This window comes from Podarcis gaigeae (assembly GCF_964106915.1).
Source record: "Podarcis gaigeae genome assembly, chromosome: 8".
Classification (NCBI taxonomy): domain Eukaryota; kingdom Metazoa; phylum Chordata; class Lepidosauria; order Squamata; family Lacertidae; genus Podarcis; species Podarcis gaigeae.
In genome coordinates, this window is record NC_139684.1 from 64,071,127 (window position 1) to 64,090,342 (window position 19,216).

The 19,216-nt window shown below is 40.9% G+C and overlaps 1 protein-coding gene across 4 annotated transcripts; it reads left to right on the forward strand.

The window, feature by feature from the left end:
- The first annotated feature begins 111 nt into the window (after positions 1-111).
- CEP85 (centrosomal protein 85) lies at positions 112-17,759 on the forward strand. 4 transcript variants are annotated; one of them, XM_083750765.1, is made up of 14 exons: positions 269-409; positions 930-2,359; positions 2,409-2,569; positions 5,511-6,193; positions 7,141-7,274; positions 7,706-7,823; positions 8,021-8,206; positions 9,454-9,606; positions 9,839-9,993; positions 11,371-11,488; positions 14,419-14,469; positions 14,558-14,665; positions 15,178-15,403; positions 16,596-17,759. In XM_083750765.1, exons 3-14 carry the CDS (start codon positions 2,515-2,517, stop codon positions 16,757-16,759), a joined length of 2,151 nt encoding a protein of 716 aa, XP_083606891.1. In that variant the 5' UTR covers positions 269-409; positions 930-2,359; positions 2,409-2,514; the 3' UTR covers positions 16,760-17,759. The 4 variants fall into 4 exon arrangements, with proteins under 4 accessions (XP_083606890.1, XP_083606891.1, XP_083606892.1 ...); XM_083750764.1 differs by lacking the exon at positions 930-2,359 and having other exon boundaries at positions 112-409; positions 2,488-2,569; XM_083750766.1 differs by lacking the exons at positions 269-409; positions 930-2,359; positions 2,409-2,569 and adding an exon at positions 5,188-5,421.
- The last annotated feature ends 1,457 nt before the right edge of the window (positions 17,760-19,216 follow it).

A 19,216-nucleotide genomic window follows, 5' to 3' on the forward strand; every position in this document is an offset into this window, starting at 1 on the left:
TTGAGTCCGAAAAGAACATTCATTGGGTACTCGCCGGCCAATTGCATTCGGAGGCTGTGAACCAATGGGAAGGGAAAGAGAAACTCCTCCCTTGCCAACTGGCAGAGAAAAGAGGCGTGGCGCCGCCCCGCGGCCGAAGGCGCGAGCCTTCAACGGTCACTCTACGAGGGAGGGGGCGTGGCAACAATGGAGAAGGTGGAGCGTCGTGAGCCTTTTTCTTGTCACCCGCGTGCAACGGTCGTTGCGCGTGCGCAGTGAGCGGCGGGAGGTCTAAGGCTCCGCTTTCCCGGAGTTGTCTGGGGAGATTTCGTCGTCGTCTGCTCTTATCCGAGTTGTGAACGGATGTGTTTTACCTCAGCACTCGCTCAAAGAGACCTTTGTTCGCGGACCCGTCATTTGTACGCTAGAGGTAAAATAATAATACAAAATAACTTTCCTGTTTGTGGGTTTAGCCCTGACCCCATTTAATTCGCCGCTCAGAAGCCCTGAAATATTGTATATTCTTCGGTATAAACAACCACGGCTTTACCCGAAACCGGGATGGAGGGAGAGGTAGTGAGGAGATGGGTGTCCTTCTGTGCCCTCAGACAGGCACTATTTAGCCTTAAAATACACTCATAACTCGCCCCTAAAACACCATTGCCGGATTTCTTCCTTTCCCCCCCTTGGTGGCTCTTTGAAGGAAAGATGCTCTTCATGTACACATGATGCGGATTGAGAGGATTCTAAATAAGTCATGGGCTAGAAACTTAAAACCAGGCTTACTTGAAAGTGAACTCCATCAAAATCTATAGACCACTTAATGATTCTTCTGCCCATTGTAGTAATTGCAATGTGCTCTGCTAGATGCTGAATGCTTTTTAGTTGTATTTTTATTCATTCTTTTGTTTTATATTGTATTTAATTGTGTTGCAATTTGCATTCCATAGAACTCAAATTGTAATATAATGCAAGAAATAGAAGCAATAAAAATACAATTGAAAATCGAAATGAATATTTAATGTAGACATGCCATGGACTACATGAACGAAGCTTATAGGCCACTGGTGGGCCACAGACCATAGTACAGGGAACCTATGCCTTAAGGTGCATTTCTTGGCGTTTGCACTGAAGACGTGAGTCCAGCTGAGTGCCGTAGGACTTATTTCCAGGTACATTCCAAACATGTCGAATTGCAGCTGCAATTAGAAGCAATATATATTTAGAGGCTGCGGTTGGGTAATGCCTTTATTGCGTCCAACCAAAATGCCACAAAAATTGAAATCTTTTGAGATCTATAGAAATTTTGATTGGGCAGGATGTTACACAAAATAGGGGTAACTACACTGGATGTTCACTTTAAGATCTGCTTGTAGTTAATGTCTAAAATGGAGATTACAAGCTGAGTCCCTCACAGATGCTGAGATACTTGCTTACACACTTGGGGTTTAAGGATGGAGAAGGAAAAAATGGCTGCTGCCCCCATTTCTTTGAAAAAAACAACGCCTACCCTGTAAACCTGTTCTTTCCTACACACTTCAAATGAAACCACAAATTCCTGCTTAGGTAAAGAGCAAAGATAAAAAGAAATGTGGCATTCTTTATTTTGGCAAACCCAGAACTTAATTTTGGCAGATGCATTAGGTGACAGGCAATTTAAGTGTGCTACATGACTCCTACCTTCTTAATATGCACAATGGCTGTAATCCTATTCACACATTTGGGATTAGGTCCTATGAAATTTAACAGGACTTTCAAATAAACATGCACAGCATTGGTAATGCAAAGGTTTTTTTTTTGTTTTTTTTTAAACTTCCCAGGTCAGGGAACAGGATAAAAATATTATACATGTGCTTTTAAAATGTGAAAATAAAACATATAGATGATCTCCTATATATCACACATGACACAAGTCTCCTCTTGAGAGAGGCTCAAAGGCATTGCTCCAGATTTTGCATGAATATGCCCCACAGAGAACTGTTGAACTCTTGCCGCTATTGAATGTTGGAAATGAATGTGAAAGCCATTCTAGCCATTGAATTCTAGCCATTGAATCAGAATTAAAAGGATTGTGTTATGTATTCATTCATTTATTAGACTTAGTCACTTGTCACCTGAAGGTCTGCAAGTGACTTACAGCATATATATATGTATTACAGTACATAATACCTTAGAAGGGTGAAGTGGGGGAGGGAGTGTGACTAACTCAACATACAAGAATTAAGCCTGATCTTACACCCTTTCTCTCTTCATAGCATATTACCATTGAATTTTTTTCCAGAGCCTGCCTGTTTGTCTGTATACCTTGTACACATACTGTAGTGATATCTTTATACCATACACAAGAGAATGAGAATATACTCTGGAGATCTGTCTATAGGTTGTGGAATAGGATGTGTTCCTTATACTTGTTTTAGGAATTCTTCTAGATATAAAGCTTTATGTAAGATTAGAAGAGTGATTGGCTAGATACAGTCTTGTAAATTTGGTATTTATCTTAAATTCCAGATAGATACTTTGGTCATAGTTCCAAGCATGGCTGCCTTTGGGGACACTCTAACTGAGACCTCCTCCTCGAACAGAACTGATGGTAAGTTTCCATTTTTAAGTTCCAATACATTCCGGGTTGATGTTCCTTCTCATATTTTTGCACACTTTTTCAGATGAGACAGTGGCAGAACTGAATCTGTATTTAGGATTGGTAATGAACTGAATGAGGACCAATAAACTGAAGTTCAGTCCTGACTATTGGACTGTTGCAGTGTGTTGTATGTGGGACTCCCTTGAAGACTGTTCAGAAACTGCCTTGGATTGGCTGCAAGGATCAGATGTTGCCATTTTTAAAACTACACCACTTGCTAGTAGCCTATTTTCTGAACATAATTCAAAGTGCTGGCTGTTGCCTGTAAAACCCTAAATATGTGTGATCTGACTTGTTGAAGGATTGCTTTCTCCTACACATGTCTGTCTGATATTTAATGTTAATTTCCAGAGTATTTAATGTTAATTACTCTGAGTACTACTCCTACCTTGAGAGGCTAGGCAACTGGTGATAACCTCCATTTGAAGAATTTTTCCTAGAAAATTATCCTGGCACCAAATTTGTTTTTGTTTTTTTCTTCTGGTGACATGTGTTCTCTGTTGTCCAGGACTTGCAGGCTAGAAACTGGCTGATATTAATTGCTGGTTTTGCCTCCACTCTCTGTTTTATTAATATAATATTTTATTCTATTTTAATAAGTTGTTTTTTGCTGCTCTGAGTATATTAGCTGAAGAATGGATCCAGATTTTGAAAATAAATAAATAGGCCTCCACAGTCTGGTTGTCTTTTTATCTCCCTTTTCTGAGACTTTGTCAACCAGGAAACAGATCAGCTTCTTGCTGCACATGGTCTTTTAAGTTCCTTTGAATTGAAATTTGTTTCCATTTTAGGAAATTTCAAAGGTTACAGTTGGTTACAGAGCTAATGGCTTTGGGAACTTCTGACTGTAGAAAAATTATCCATGATGTGACTGTGTACCGTAAAGGAAACTTGATATGCCCTTTAGCTTATCTTAGCAGTGGGCAACTTTGCATATAAAACTTTCCCTACACAGATATACATTAGTATGGGATGTGGGGGAAGGCATTTGCTTAGTGCATGCTATGTGTGATGTTAATGAAACATCTATTTTGCTGTTTATATACGCATCAATTGAAAAGTAATTTGTTGGTACCCTGTCACATATACAGTGTCCATTTCTTTTTTGCATTATATGAAGTTGTCTCCTTGGTTTAGAAGGTAGACTACACCCTAAATACATTTCAGAGTGTCCAGCTGTAACTGCATCTTACAAACTCAGACTCCCTTGGTACTCAGACTCCCTTGGTAAGGAAGCAAGCACTTGCCTCACCACTTCAAGATCCAAATTGCTGGCACTGAACTAAAGACCTGTTAACCAGTGTCCCGGTAAGGAGAGCAAGCACTTGTTCATGAGGTGCCTGGGGGTGTTCAGGTGGGAGAAAGGATGTGACTTGCTCCATCTTTTCCTGGCTACTGTGGGTGCCTTCTCTTTCCCTGTCATCCACATCTGTAGCTGTGCCCCTAGTCTACTTCCCTCTTTTCATCTCTCATAAGGAGTTCTTATGGAGATGTTGCATAGCCTGCATATGTGCATTGCCTCCCAACACCATTCTACACTCTTGATGGGTAAATGCCATGTGCGAAGTAGGCCACCAAGGTGAGTGGCTTAGCTGAGATGTGAATTTTCCTATGCAAATATTCTCTGGGCACACCCAGATGCACCTAATTTAAGAGACAGCATGTGTGCTTTTAGTTTTCCATGGTGTCTTAAATAACTTTCCCAGCACTTCTGTATTCTGCAAATAAGAAATTCTAGAAATCTAATGTGGGATCGCATACATGCAGAGTCATGCTCTGTTCTGCTCTTAATAGAATTTGTTTCCTAGTGCCAGTATTCTGATTAGTATATAGCCATCACATCTTTGTATGATTGGCTTAATAAATACTAAGCAACACTGTGTTGCCCTCCTGTTTTTGAAATGTGTCTAGCTCTTGCATAATCAAACTTCAGTTCTTGGAGGAGTTATCAGCTGACCAATTCTTCTGACATATTTCATATTGGCATCTTGTCAGTTGATGCTTAACCATGCCATGCATAGCATCAATCCTGTGATAATCAAACTAGGGCATTCCCCTTCATTGCAGCATTTGGGTATAGCAAACATGTGGCAATATGAGATCAACAGGAAAGAAGCTGTATCCCAGAGAGACAAACCTTTAAATTGTATTTTTGCTGACTTAAATTCATGCAAAGGTACCCAAGAATATGGAGAGGAATAAATACTGTTAGTCAATATGGTGCCTTGCTGTTTGGTTGAACTGTTGTTGTTTTTCCTGTATTGAAACCTGAGAGTTGCTAAGAATAACTTCACACTTCCATCTAGTCAGTTCTGGTACTTCTGCGTCAGTATTTTCAGCATTCGTACAGCCTTATTCTGTACAGCTGTTGGGGAGAATCAAAGCTTATTTTGGGGGGAAGCTAATGCCAAACAGGGCAGCAATTGCTTCACTTTTCTAGGAGGTGTTCCAATCTACTGCTGCTTTAGGGTAGTCGCCAACTTCACTTGACGTGTCCGCAAGCAAATGAGAATTGCAGTGCTGTGGGTTGGAACCTAATCAAAAGCTCAGCTCCTCTGTCCTGAGTAAGTGTTAGCATTTTATAAAGCCACACTTCAATATGTTTTTTATGAGCAGCTATAAAGTTCCACTTTTCTTTTAAGATCTCATTTGATCAAATGAAAGTTAGTCTGGTTGCATGTTCACATTTGAATTGTGTCCAGAGGCTGATGTAAATAAGCTAGGAAATATAGCTATTGTTTATAAGAAAATGGCTTTTCCTTTTTATCATATACTGTAGTAGCTCTGCTGCAATGTGTGAGGTGCCTAGCTGCGTAGTGTACAGATAAGCTACACTTCTCTAAAGTGTAATGTTTTGAGCCTAATCTACCAGTCGTTTTTCTTTTCCCAGCATTCTGCAGTTCCAGTGACGGTTCTTCATTTCAGCCCATCAAAACCCAAGTGGCCATCCCTACAGCTCATGTCATGCCTTCCATGCTAGATAGGTCTTCTTGTTCAGTGGGTGAATCAAGCATACTTCGGACCACCCTGACTTCCTCTCTGCCAGTCTCTTCAAGTAGCACAGGAGGGCTGATGTCCAACCATGATCCTGATACTCTGAGGCACTCCCAGGTGTTTCACAGGAACCCTGTTCATCTTTATCAAACTTCAGTGGAAAATGGCTGTAACCAATCCTCTTTCCTTGCTCCTGACCAAACAAATGTGGAATGTGCTCAGAAACCCATTAGATTGGCTGCTGAACTCACGTTTAACCAATCTCCTCTTCTGGATAAGCAGTCTGCTGGTCCTTGGTCCCAGCTTCAAATGTGTAATTCAGATACTGCTGTTACTGGCCTAGAAAAAGACCCATGCGAAGTGCTGCTAGATGTTAAACCAGCAACAGAAACCAACAGAGTCTGTGAAAAGCAGGTACCCTTGAGGCTTAATTCTGCTACTATGTACCCCAGCCCAACAGCTGCTCAGTCTCAGCTGTGGAAGCAGGAAACTTGCACACTACATCAGCATGAGAATTGTGCGCTTAGTGCCTGGAATCAGCACTTGGACCGGGTTCGCCTGCAAATGGAGCAGATTCAGGTAGAAGGTCTTTTTGAAACAATCTGCTTTAGTTTAAGAGAGTGTGTGGACACAAGAGTATAAAGTTGAATAGCACTTTTAGCCCTTATTCACAGTTGCATATAAACAGAGTTATTCCATTGCATGTTATTTTTCTGAAATATATATGTTTCCACTTTCTATTTAAGTGTGAGTCTTTCTCCTTTAAATTGGTTTCTGTTTTAATCTCTATGATAGTGGTTTAATAGAAATAAAATATACAGTTGTCAGTGACCATTGCTGTTGTATGGATTTGTCTGGTGAAAGAGTACAAGGTAATATGCTTCCTTGACTAACGATTAATGAGGGTGGAATTGATAATCATTAGTATTGTCTATGTGGTGCTTTAGTTTACAGGGAGAGGTGGCACTGTGCCATTTTTAAAGGAGAAGTTCCTGAAAAAATGGGCAGCCCATGGGTATGCATAGGGAGAAGTCCTGTATTTGTTGTATCTGGTTTTTAAGGGGTTTAGGGATTCTCCAAAGTGCATATTCCAGCCTTGTTTTTCCAAACGTTGTTGCTATAAATCATGAGTTCTTTTTGACTGTGTATGGAAAAAATTGCAGACAAGTAACAGTTAGCAAAATGACTGTGATTCATTTTGCCTTTTTGAAAACTTTGTCAAAAAATCCACACTCTTCTAGTGAGATGAAACCATTGTTGTTTAGTGACTTAGAGCAAATCCCCTCCATTCCCTGAAGAAAGGGAACTTTCATGGTTGGTCCAGTGTATCATTCCTCTGTAACACAAAATTATTGAGTGCAGTTCTTTATGGAGCTATTTTTTTCATAGTGTTTTGATGTGTGTCTGGAATAGCTGGGTGTAAGATGAGTCTTCTATGTATTGGTGCATGGAAGCGAATAGCCTCTTAAAAGTTGTGTCTGAGCTGAACCTAATGCCTTATTTCTGTCTGACCCTCATGATTCCAGCTGCAAAACAAAGCTCCTTGCTACCATCCCTTGGGGAGCAGTACTTCACTGCACACTGTTGATCCAGCCCAGTGGGTTGGTATTGTAAATTCAAATGAGAACCTGCTCAGGGAGAAAGAAATCCTCATTGACAGGTAGGAAATGGAAATAATCTTTTAGATTTCCAACTATCGAGTCTGAGACTGTCGCTCAGTTAGCATGTAATTAACATGTAACACTAAGCCATACTATGGTTTAGCATGAGTGAGCAAACATGGGGGTTCTGGCATTTAAGTTGTCACACTAAGCTGTGACTTGGTTTAGTGTTATATTCAAACCTGGGCTCACTTTCACACAACACATATTTATTGTTTAAATTGAGGGATGACAATGGAAGGTAGCCTCATCCCCAGTTCCCTTTTCCCTTTCCATTACTCTCCCTCCCCCACCTTTGCTTAAGCAGGCATTGGTAAATGCCATTTAAAATCTTGTATAAAGTCCATCCTACTAATGAAAACTTCTTGTTTTCTGAATATCTGACTTTGCAAATATAAATATGTGTGTTGGGGTTATTCCTTTTTTGAAGGCAAAGGCAACACATTTCACAGCTGGAGCAGAAAGTGCGAGAAAGTGAGCTGCAAGTCCACAATGCCCTCCTGAGTCATCCTGCTGCTTATGGGGACTTGTATATGCTCAGAATGCAGGTAAGCACCATCAATTCATGGTTGGTATGGTTTGAAGATTTAATTTCCTTCATTTTTCTGAAGTAAGAGCTACAGAAATAATGCTTGGGTGAAGAAGGTTGGATTAGGGAAAGGCCATACTAGTCATCTACCATTTCAGGATCTTCTGAAGCTCTGGATCTGACAGTATCCACCGTACCATTGGTCTTTTTTTGCAGGAAATGCAGCGGGAAAACATATTCTTACGAGCTCAGTTTACTGAAAAAACAGAATCTCTTACTAAGGAAAAGATTGAATTGGAGAGGAAACTGGCTGCTTTAGAAGCAAGTGTAAAACAGATCCAGGAGGCCCATAAGGAGACTATACAGAAGCATACAGTGGAGCTGAAGAAACAAGATGAAAGGGTGAGCTGTTTCTATTAATACAATAGGTATCTCCTGGTTTCCACTAAGATACTTCGTTACAAAAGGAAAACAGTACATGGGCACATGGTATATGCAGAGTGTTTTGCTTCTGATTATGGACATTGCAGGTAGTAAGAATAAACTGTCACAAAATATGCAAGGAATGTTGGTATACAGAATCCTCCCCCTCATGCATTTTGGGGTTAAGGCAAGAGTACAACAGCTTCTTGCACTTGAGTTTATATTGAAAGATTGACTCTGGAGCAAAGAAAACCTAGTACTTGGCTCTTCTGACATCTAAACCTGGAGTCTTGATACAGTTCTTGCTTGCTGATCTTGCATCATGTAGCATTGCTTTTGGAAATTGGTTTCTGTGTTGAAGATCAGTAATGTGAGTTAGAAATATAGTGGTACCTCGGGTTACATACCCTTCAGGTTACAGACTCTGCTAACCCAGAAATATTACCTCGGGTTAAGAACTTTGCTTCAGGATGAGAACAGAAATTGTGCAGCGGCGGTGCAGCAGCAGCAGGAGGCCCCATTAGCTAAAGTGGTGCTTCAAGTTAAGAACAGTTTGAGGTTATGTATGGACCTCCGGAACGAATTAAGTACTTAACCTGAGGTACCACTGTAGTACTGTTTATTTAGTAACAATGAATGAATGCTAATTGCAATACATTTATTAGGCAAGCTTAGCAAATTCAAAGTTTATTTACTAAATATAAATAAAATAAACATGTTAAACAATTTTGCTCTCTGGGGCATCAGAATTCCTCTCCACCAAAATCCCACATCAGCGTTGAAGATTCTACATAATGAAATGCAATGGGCAGAAAGCTGAGCACATCAAGATTTTTCCAAAACGGTGGCACCAGTACTGGACTGGGTTTCTCTGAGCATCCAAATCCTACGATTTTCCAATATGAAGCTTTAACTGTGCTCTGTATGTAAAATGTGTTGCATTCTTCATCAGCACGTCTTAAGGAGAATATTTTTTTTACTTACCTGACACAACTTATCACCTGACATCATGTTGCTGCTTTTGTGTAGCCTGGAGTGAGATTAGCCTGTGTGATGGCCCATTCTGTCTTGAAGTATTCTGCTTGAATGAAGTCTCTAATGTATATTTTATTTGTTGCTTGTAGGTTAAAATACTGTTTGCCCCTCAAAGCTGATACATGCACTCACTCAATGAGTGAAAAACAGTCCTCTAAGAACGCCCCTACTTTTGTTCTTTGTTTGTGCAGGTAAAGGCAAGAGATAAACATATTGAGCACCTGAAAAAGAAGTGCCAAAAAGAATTTGAGCAGAACCGTGAGAAACAGCAGAGAATTGAGACTCTGGAGCGTTATGTTGCTGACCTTCCAATGTTGGAAGATCATAAGAAACTCCACCATCAGGTATATTGGTATCTCCTGGATACAGCTGCACTTGTGCCAGGTCTTTGCATCTAACTGAGTGTGCATGGCTGGCTGGAATGGCAATCTGTTTTCAGGAAGTGAAATATTCTGATCTATTCAAATTGCTTGGAACTGTAAGAAGATGTAGGAGACATATGCTTTGCATGAAATAAAAACTGCTAGGAAAGAATTCTGTTGGTTCTGAAGTGTACTCTCTCTCTCTACTTTCTAGTTAAAAGAATCTCAGCAGGCAACTACAGCTTTGCAGGAATCAGTGACCACTCTTGAGAAAGAGCTTGCAGATGTTCGTGCCAATTGTAGAGAGAAGGAGCTGCACCTAGAAATGCAGAAACACAAAGAAATGGAACTGCTTTCTACCATGCGCAGGTAATGCTCTTGGGAACTGTGAGTGAAGAAACAGAACGAAATAAGAGAATGTTATTTGGTGTGGTCTCAAAGCCTTATATTGTATAGTGCTTGTGGTGGAACTTCCCTATAATGCATTTCTATCAGGGATGCAGTGAGAGACAATATGATAGAACAAGCCTCGGGAATGAGGGTGGGGGCAAGAGGTGGGAAATAGCTGTAGAAGAGTAAATTTGAGTAGCGGTGGAGTGGGAAAGAGATCGTGTTCAGCTTGCTGTGTAGATGCACAACATTCAGTTTTTAAAACTATAAAAGTGAGTAACGGAGCTTGGGGGCAAAGAGTGGACTCTGGAGTTAGCGTGATGCTTGAGAGAGAAAAATGGACAATGGAGGAGCAGACACCACAGGAGCTGAGTATATGGGTATTGGCCAAATCTGCCTTGGCATAAAGGCAGTATATAAATGCAATAGATAGATAAATAAATAAAATAGTTGGCTATAGGCATGTAGTGAGCTTGCTATTAAAAGTGTGTCATATCAGTTTTGTCTTCCAAATTATGGTAAACATTCTGGCTTCAGAATCAAGAGGAGATAATTTGGCACTGGGCTTTGGGCTGCTTTTAAAACATTAGTAGCATGTGATGGAGGCAGATCCATTTTGTTTAAACTACCCAGTTGTGTGGAAGAGGGGTGTGTTTTGAATGATTAACAGTAAAGGGAGTTTACAGTGGGGGTGGGGGGACACAGTCCTTCCTCCTGCTCATGAATCTGTTCCCCATCCCCAGCGTTTGTCTCATCAACTGAGTGTCCTTGCTTGGGATATATTTTTTTAAAAAAAATTGTAGCTGTTTATATTCTGTCTCTAGGGATACAAATCCTCCCAATGTGAATCACAATTACCATCAAAATCCATTGGCAGAATCACAATAAACAATATAAAAACATAAATAATCAGAATTCTTCCCACAATGCCTTGTATTTGGGGAGTTGACAGTCCAGTCCAGTTGGAGCAGGCTCCAAGGCCTGCTGCCTCTCCTGGGATCCAGTGAAGGCAGGGTGAACAGGTTTAGGGAATTTGCCATGCTGATTATGTAAGGCTGTCAATTTCTTCCCATGTTGGATGAGGGGTAGGGAAGAGCTACAAGACAATGTTTGGTTTTTTTGTTCTTTCACAGAAAAATGTGGCCTTGTCTCCTTAACACAAATGTGACTTAAGAATGTCTTTAAAATGTGTTTTTTGTTACTTAAAATGTATGCTTTTGGAGCAGAGTAGGATTTCTACTTTGTCAATATGGGATCAAGGGGTGGCTGTAGTTCAGATTGAGTATTATGAAATCCATCTTCAAGGGGTGAACTTGTTGAGGTCATTCCATTTAGCATCGGCATCTTGTTTCTTAGTTTACAAGATAAAATGCAGCGTGGGAAGAATTCAGCAACAGACGACACTGCCCAGGAGTTGAAGAAAGAGAAACAAGTAAAAGATTCTCTGCAAAATGAATGTGATCTCCTTAGGAAGGTAACCTACTCCCAGTGGGGAATTGGTGGTTATTGTGGATCTCATGTTCTCTGGCAATTGGATCATATTCTTTGTGCAGTCCCACATATGGGTTCTGTATCTGCTAAGATAGACATCTCTTTTAGATAGGTTGTGCCAAGCTCAGTGATTAACATCACACCCCTACCTCTAGGTAGGCAACCTTGCTATTCTCCTATTTGTGAAACTGCACAGAGATAACAAAGAATAACAAAACAGCTTGGATTGTCATTCACTGAGGCGTCATTGTGTACTTGCACCCTTCTTCCTCACTGCAAATGCCATTAGGACCTGCTGTCACTTGAGTACTTCTTGTATAGTCCCTGCAACAGTGTGTTAGGAACTGAGCAGGAAGGCAGGAGCCATGTCTCCAGGATATGCACTGTGAGGGTTGGGAGCAGGCTTCCCATCAAAATTAGTATTGTCTAGTTCTAGAAAGCTCCAAAAATTGTTTTATTCAGGCACAGAATAGGGCTGGGCGATAATCTGGTTTTCAATATCACCAGCAAAGCATCACAATATTTTGATATATCATGATGTTTGAAATAAGGTTGGAACTACGTAGAGGTGAATATGGTAATGCCCTGGCAACTGCTAGTACATACGGGTCTAACTCTAAAACTGATAAATTTTTACTTTCCTTTAGCATGTTGTTAAAACTGTTATGTTATAGTACTACTGTACAGATAATGTTTAATTAGCACATTGTCTCTAAAATTAAAGCTGTAGAAGTAATTCAGTAGCATAGATATCAAAGGTATGGTGAGATAATGTTTACTGAAAAATTGATTACATTACTAAACAAAAAAAAAACCAATTCACAGTCACAGTCACACTTTTAGATATTCAAATATACCGTATTTTTTGCCCTATAGGACGCACTTTTTCCCCTCCAAAAATGAAGGGGAAATGTGTATGCGTCCTATGGGGCAAATGTAGGCTTTCGCTGAAGCCTGGAGAGCGAGAGGGGTCGCTGTGCACCGACCCCTCTCGCTCTCCAGGCTTAAGGAAGCTATCCACAAGCCGTGAGAGCCTGGCGCGAAGTCTCGCAGCTCTCCCACAGCTTGCGGAGAGCTGCCTGCACCCTGAAGCCTGGGGCGAGCTAAGCTCAGCACGCCCCAGGCTTTGGGCAGATATCCGTAAGCCTGGAGAGATCGGCGCGACTTCCTGCCGGGCTCCCTAGGCTTGTGGATAGCAGCTTGTGCTGGGGTCGGGGGAAGCTCGGGCTTCCCCCACCCCAGCCCTGCGCCTGGGGGGAAATAAAAAAAAATCTTTATTTCCCCCCAAAAAAACTAGGTGTGCCCTATGGGCTGGTGCACCCTATGGGGCGAAAAATACGGTATTTCACTATTGAGTCTTAGTTGAATGTATGCCTCTCGCAACACAGTTGTTCGATTGTTTGTTAATTTCCTTTTCTAAACCAGGCCAAAATAGAAACAATGGAATGGATAAATTTTAACAGAACAAAAAATTGCTAAACAAAATTTATAGTTTAATGCCAGGGGAATTTGCATTTCTTTTATAAACCAGGCCAAGCCAGAAAGAATTGATAAAATTTTACAAAATAAAATATTATTAAACAAACATAATTTTTTTTGCAAGGAAAATTTGATGCATTTAATGATATGAAGATTTACTCAATGATAGCGTGCTTCAACTTTATCATTACAAATTTCTGGAGAATATATTAATGTTCATATATTAATTTGTTATTAGCAATAACAAATTTGTGAGAAACCAAAGGGGCAAGAGGAGGATTGAGAAGAGTTCTAGGGTAGGGAGAGGGTCTGGAGGAGAAAATGAGCATAATGAGGGAGAAACAGAGACAATTGAGCATACACACAAACCAACAAGAAGCACATGCAGATGGGGAAAAGAGGGGAGTGGCCAGAGCAGCGTGTTTTTCTTTTTCTTTTTTACTATTACCCCAGTTTATATTTTTATGTGAGAACAGGAGGAGGAAATGGGCCCCAGATTCCAGAAGCCATGCCTTCTACCTAAGCCACCTACCAGCCCGGTGCCTGCCTTTCAGCAAGAGACTGGCGTCTCTAAGGAGGTTCCCACTTGCAGGCTGTTGAGCTCCACCTGCTCAGGAGACAGAGCAGTCAGGCGACGTTAGGCTGCACACTCACTCGCACACATGATACCTACAAGGATGATTTTTGGCTGCTGTTGAGGAGGCAGGCAGGGGAGACAGAGAGCTAAGGCAGAGAGTTACCCTGCAGTTCACACACAATTTCTCAAAAAGCGGTTTTTGCATCAGGCTGCTGCTGCTGCTGCTGCTGCTGCTGCTGCTGCTGCTGCTGCTGCTACAGGACGCACAGAAGAGCATCTGAGGCAGAGTTACCAATAGTAATGGCTGCACAGGACAGGAAGAAGCATCGGCTTCCTGAGTTTTGCAATGTTGTGCTTTTTGACTATTGCGCACACACAATTTACAATATATTGCCAGATATTTTTTTTAAAAAGTGGTTATCACAATTTGCTCTTTATATTGATATAAGACAATATATTGATATATTGCCTGACCCTAGCGCAGAACTTGTATGTGACTGCACAGATGACCACGCGAGGAACCACGGTTACAGATAAAGAGGGAAGAATTTAAATCATGAAGATCTTAAGCTCAACAATCTAGTACTTCCTGCAAGTGTGGTCCTTAATTAGTGGTGTATTGCTGTGAATAGTTATATTTCAGGACGAATAATCTCTTCTGAAGAGTCCACAAACGATTTGGGGTTGAGAGTAAGATCAGAATGTAATCTCTCTAATTGCAAATATGGGGTCATACACAGTATTGCAATGCTCATAAATGCATTTGTTAAAGCAATAAATGTTCAGTTTTTATTATTTTGCTAAGAGTACATCTAAGGGTGCTAATAAATACATGGGAAGGTATTCATCTTTTTCAGATTGTGGATAATCAGAAGAAGAAGATGAATCGGTTATCTTCAGAAGTAAAGGTGAGTTCAAATTGAAGGGTTGGAAATATGGTTCATGTATCCAAATCATCAACAGGATAATAAGAACTTGTTTGTTCTTGTATTCCAGGATCTAGAGAATCGGATTGCTCAGGAGGAAGACACAGGTCAAGCTCTCAAAGTGGAAGCACTGAGGCAGGAGAATGTAATGCAACAACTGCGCATAGCAGTGAAAGAGGTAGTCTCCCTTTTAAATATTGGCATCTGTTAAACAGATTAATCAGCCAAACAACTAGGATCTCCATTCCCAGTCCCTCCTTCCCTCCCTTTTCTGCTTTAGAGCACCTTCATTGCCTAATAGGTTTGTGTTTTACTTCTCAGATTTGTAACCTTATTTGAATCCTCCTTCCCTTTGGTTTATTATACCCATATAGCAATAGTGTTTAGTGTTTTTGGTGCTCCTAGGCCTGTACAGCAATTTGTAGCTTGCAGTGGCTTTTGGTTACAAAAGCATAGTATCAAGTAGCTCAGGATCTAGTATCGCTTTTATTCCCACCTCCCCAGTAATTATGGTTAGAATTGAGATCACACAGTGACCTCTGATATTTTATAACGACATTAGAAAGTGGGTGCTGCTGCCAATCTGAAGGTTTCCAAAATAGAAGACATACTGTAGAATTTCAGTCTCACACTAGGGGGTGATAGAGATCTTCTCTAATGCTCCAGCTTCACTTCCCCATTCCTTTTTAGCTTTCTGTACAGAACCAAGAACTGATGGAAAAAAATCTGACTCTTCAGGAGCACCTCCGGCAGATTGAGCCGGGTCAGCTACTGTCTGATGAAACGGCCCACCTTATTCAAGAGCTGCATAGAGAGCTAGCCAGCTGCCTGCAGGACCTGCAGTCTGTCTATAGCGTTGTAACGCAAAGGGCTCAAGGAAAGGATCCTAACTTGTCTTTATTGTTGGGGATTTGCAGTAAGTAAAACTGAGTTTTTTCAGCAGCTAGTAGTAGAGGAATATTCTTTCTTTGGGATTCTGAAGATGTAACGCTTCTCCTGTTTTATTGGTTGCCTGTTGATAGGACAAGGGTTGCCAACGCTTTCTAGGTCTGTGGGCATATTTGGCGTTTTGAGATAGGTCTGTGGTCATAGCCATGTCTCTCCTCAATCCCCTGGGTCATTCTGCTCCCACAATGGACAGAGGAGCACACACAAATTCCTTGCTTTTTCGTGAGGTCTATGTAAAACTGAGATCCAGTAGAACTGATACAGTCTCATGAATTTGCCTGATTTTACACAGAGCTCTCAAAAAGCATATTCAAAATAAAGCTTACATTGGTAGCCTATTCAGTAAAAATTACATCCAGCCGCTTGCCAACACTGCTAAAATATGAATACAAATCACAGATTTTAATCATTACACACAATGGTGACTTTAAGGGGATCTCTTGAAAAAAAATGATGACCCATAAGCCTTAGATTCATGTGTTTGCACCATGTCAGTGCTGGAAAACACTGGATCCATGAATCTTATGACTCATTAAATGGACATATGATCTGTGAGGAACTGAAAAAACGTTATGCAATTTCAAGAGGATTCATTTTACATGTGGTGCGTGCACCCACATGCTCTTCCTGGCACTCCTCCCTCCTGACTCCAGCACCCTAATTTCTCTCCTGAGCCCCCCTCTTTAGCTGCTTGGGTGCTGCTTGAAGCCTTGAAAAGCCTATGGAACTGAAAAAAGAAATGCAGGAGAGGGTAGCTCACTTCCTCCACCCTTGCCTCCTAATGACAAAGGTTATGGAGAGTATTGGGGGGCACTAGGAAAAGTCTGTAGGAAAAGAGTGTCATGGTGTCCCCATTTTGGCAGCTTGGGGTTTTATGCTGAGGGTATCTTGTAAATTGTTTTGCTGTCATCAAAATTATTCAGTTATGTTTGCTTCACTTGAAATACCGTTTCAGAATCACTAGACCATTGACATTCAACACTTCTCAGTATACTTTCTTAACCATTTGGAGACATACCCAAATGTGTATTAATAATAGTGAGAGCTAGAATGTGCTTTAAAAGGGGGGGGGGATAAATCTGTTTCTAGCCTTAAATGGGATATCTGCAATCCCTGAATATTACCTCACTCATCTATAACTTTGTTCTCCAATATCACAGCTGTGCACTGTTCAGTTAAAGAAAAGGATGACTTACAGAAACCGGGCATGATAGCGAAGAAGCTGGAGGATGTAAAACAATTGCGCAAAGAGATTGAAGATTTACGGACTGCTATTTCTGACAGATATGCACAGGATATGGGAGATAACTGTATCACGCAATGAAGGCAAAATGATGGGACCCAAGGACTAAGATTCCACATCCATGAAAGCTGCTATAGAGTGGGATTTTCCAAAGCTCCTTCAATATATTATACTTCCTATTTGATGCCAAGTGGAGCGTGTTTCCTGCACCAAGAAATCAAAGTGTTTCTCTTGCCAGGAAGGTTCTTTGAAGAAAATGTCTGTGTTTGGCACACACTTCCTTTTTATTTGCAATTGGTTAAGATTTTGGGCAGGCTACCAAACAGCTGGTCCTTCCAACTGTGAGTTCTCAGCAGTGACATAATTGCAATTCCAAGGCTAGTTCATGCTTGCAATCACATGCCAGTAAATGCACCCTCTTCAGCTTGTGACCTGCAATTTCATGAGGAAGTATGTGAATGGAGTAGTACATGGTTACAGCTGACAATCATTTCTGTGATTTTTGCAGCAGCACTTTTTCTAGATACCATAGTCATAGGAATCACTCTGGCTACTGTGTACTGCAGCTTATGCAAAAAAATATTAGTGCAATTGTGGACATGCACAAGACTGAGGAGCCACTATGTCAGCGTATGTGTAGAAACATTTAAATTGGTCTGGATAAAGATGTTCTGAAATTCTTCAGTACTCTGAACTGTTCTGGTTTAGAAAGGACCCCAAAGAAGCAGGAGTACAATGTTGGGAGTTCTAAAAAGCCTTGATGCATTTACCCTCAAAAGCCTTATAAGTACAGCTGCTACCAAGGAGTCTGGTCTTAAAAGCCTTTATTAGTTCTACAAATGTCTAACTGGGGCAGGGGGGCTATAACCTACATCAGTAAAATGGCCTTTCACAGTGCCTGTTTTAATGGGTTAAAATGTTCCCATGCAAATGCACCTTTTAAACTGTTTTTGTATGTCTCTGTTCTTTACGCACATACTATATATTCCAAAGTGTGGATTTTCATACTCGTGTGCCTTAATTCCTAGAAATAAACTGTCTGAGATCAGCTGCATTCTTAGAGGTGTGTGGCTGTATTGCAGCATTTGGATTCTTTCCATCTATCATGTGGAACAAAAATATTGAGATCCTTCACTGGTTAGTTATTATGACTAAACTGATCTGTACAAGTTATGGAATGTAGGTAGAGGAAGAGTTTTTGAATGGCCCTCATGTTTCAAAATAAAACGTCACACCTCCAATTAGAACATTTAAGATCTTGGCAAGAAACCTATGCCTCTTTCTTTACACAGATGGGAACTTTATAATATGGAAGAATGTTCAGTCATGTAGCCCAGATGTGTTATGCTCTTGGTGCAATGCATGTACTTGTTCTAAGGTTTATGAATACACATGGAATTGCCAACTTAACAAGCAGTTAACTGCAAACCTAACAAAGAGCATTTGTTGCCTCTTGCTGCTGTTCTCCCTACCTCCCTGGATATAACTGCAAGTGTACTTTTTAAAAATCTGCCTCAACATGCAATTGGCTGACTAACATCCCACCAGCAGTCCCTTTCTATGTATGCATTCTTAAAGTTCCTATCTCATCTAAAGTGGTGGGTTACATATCTCTGAATCCATCTGAGGTGCATTAAATCATTCATAAAGAACTGAGTAAACTAGTAATAAAGATGTATATGAGAGAGGAGGAGAGAGCATTGTGAAGTAGAAAGTGAGGAACTTGGTAACCATCTATCTAGGCTTCAGTGTGAAAAGGGTAGATTGAAAAGGGTGTATTGAACCTGCAGAAAGATGGGCACACACGACCCATCTCAAACGCCAAGATCTGTTTGTTGTTGAGAACAGATGATGTAGGAATTGAATATTTTGTTCATAGTTTATTGCGGCTATAACTTCTTTCCAGGAGGAATCATTTTAAGCCTGCTGAAAAAATGGATTTAAAATACAGCTTTAGGTTAGTGAATGGATTGATCAAGTACAGTCATACCTTGTTTTGCTACCAGGATCCATTCCGGAGCCCCAGCCGCTAGCTGAAAAGGACGCAAGGCAAAGCGCCGCGTCTGCGTTTTTGCACATGCGCGAGTGGCAAACCTGGAAGTAACCCGTTCTGGTACTTCTGGGTTTCCTGCAGACGTTCACCAAAGTGGACGTTAGACGAGGCAGACGTTCGCGGAGGTATGACTGTACCAGGTTGAATCTGTTATCAGCATGAAAGGCTGGAACATCCAAAGTTGTGTATTGGGACAAGAATATAGTTTTCTTGATGCTAGGCTGCTACACCAAAGAGCCTTAACCAACAGAAAATAATGAAAGTGCTGAATTTCTGACAGTTAATGGAAATGTGGCATTTACATGACATTCTGCCCACTGGCAACTGCTACCCCTGCCAAAGCTATTTCCTAATGAAGTGGGAGTTGTGTGACTCCAGCCAGTGATGGGATAGTTGCTTTGTTGTCATGGCAAACTCACTGCAAAATACGAAAGGAAGAAAAAAATATTATTATTATACCACAGGTTTCCCGGAAAGAAAAATCT

What these genes read in the sequence shown, in the direction of transcription:
- CEP85 (XM_083750764.1), top strand. Translation starts at nt 2,515, where the DNA reads ATGGCTGCCTTTGGGGACACTCTAACTGAGACCTCCTCCTCGAACAGA. An exon ending in ATAAGAAACTCCACCATCAG is followed by an intron (nt 9,607 to 9,838) that starts GTATATTGGTAT and finishes TCTACTTTCTAG; the next exon opens with TTAAAAGAATCTCAGCAGGC. An exon ending in TTTATTGTTGGGGATTTGCA is followed by an intron (nt 15,404 to 16,595) that starts GTAAGTAAAACT and finishes CCAATATCACAG; the next exon opens with CTGTGCACTGTTCAGTTAAA.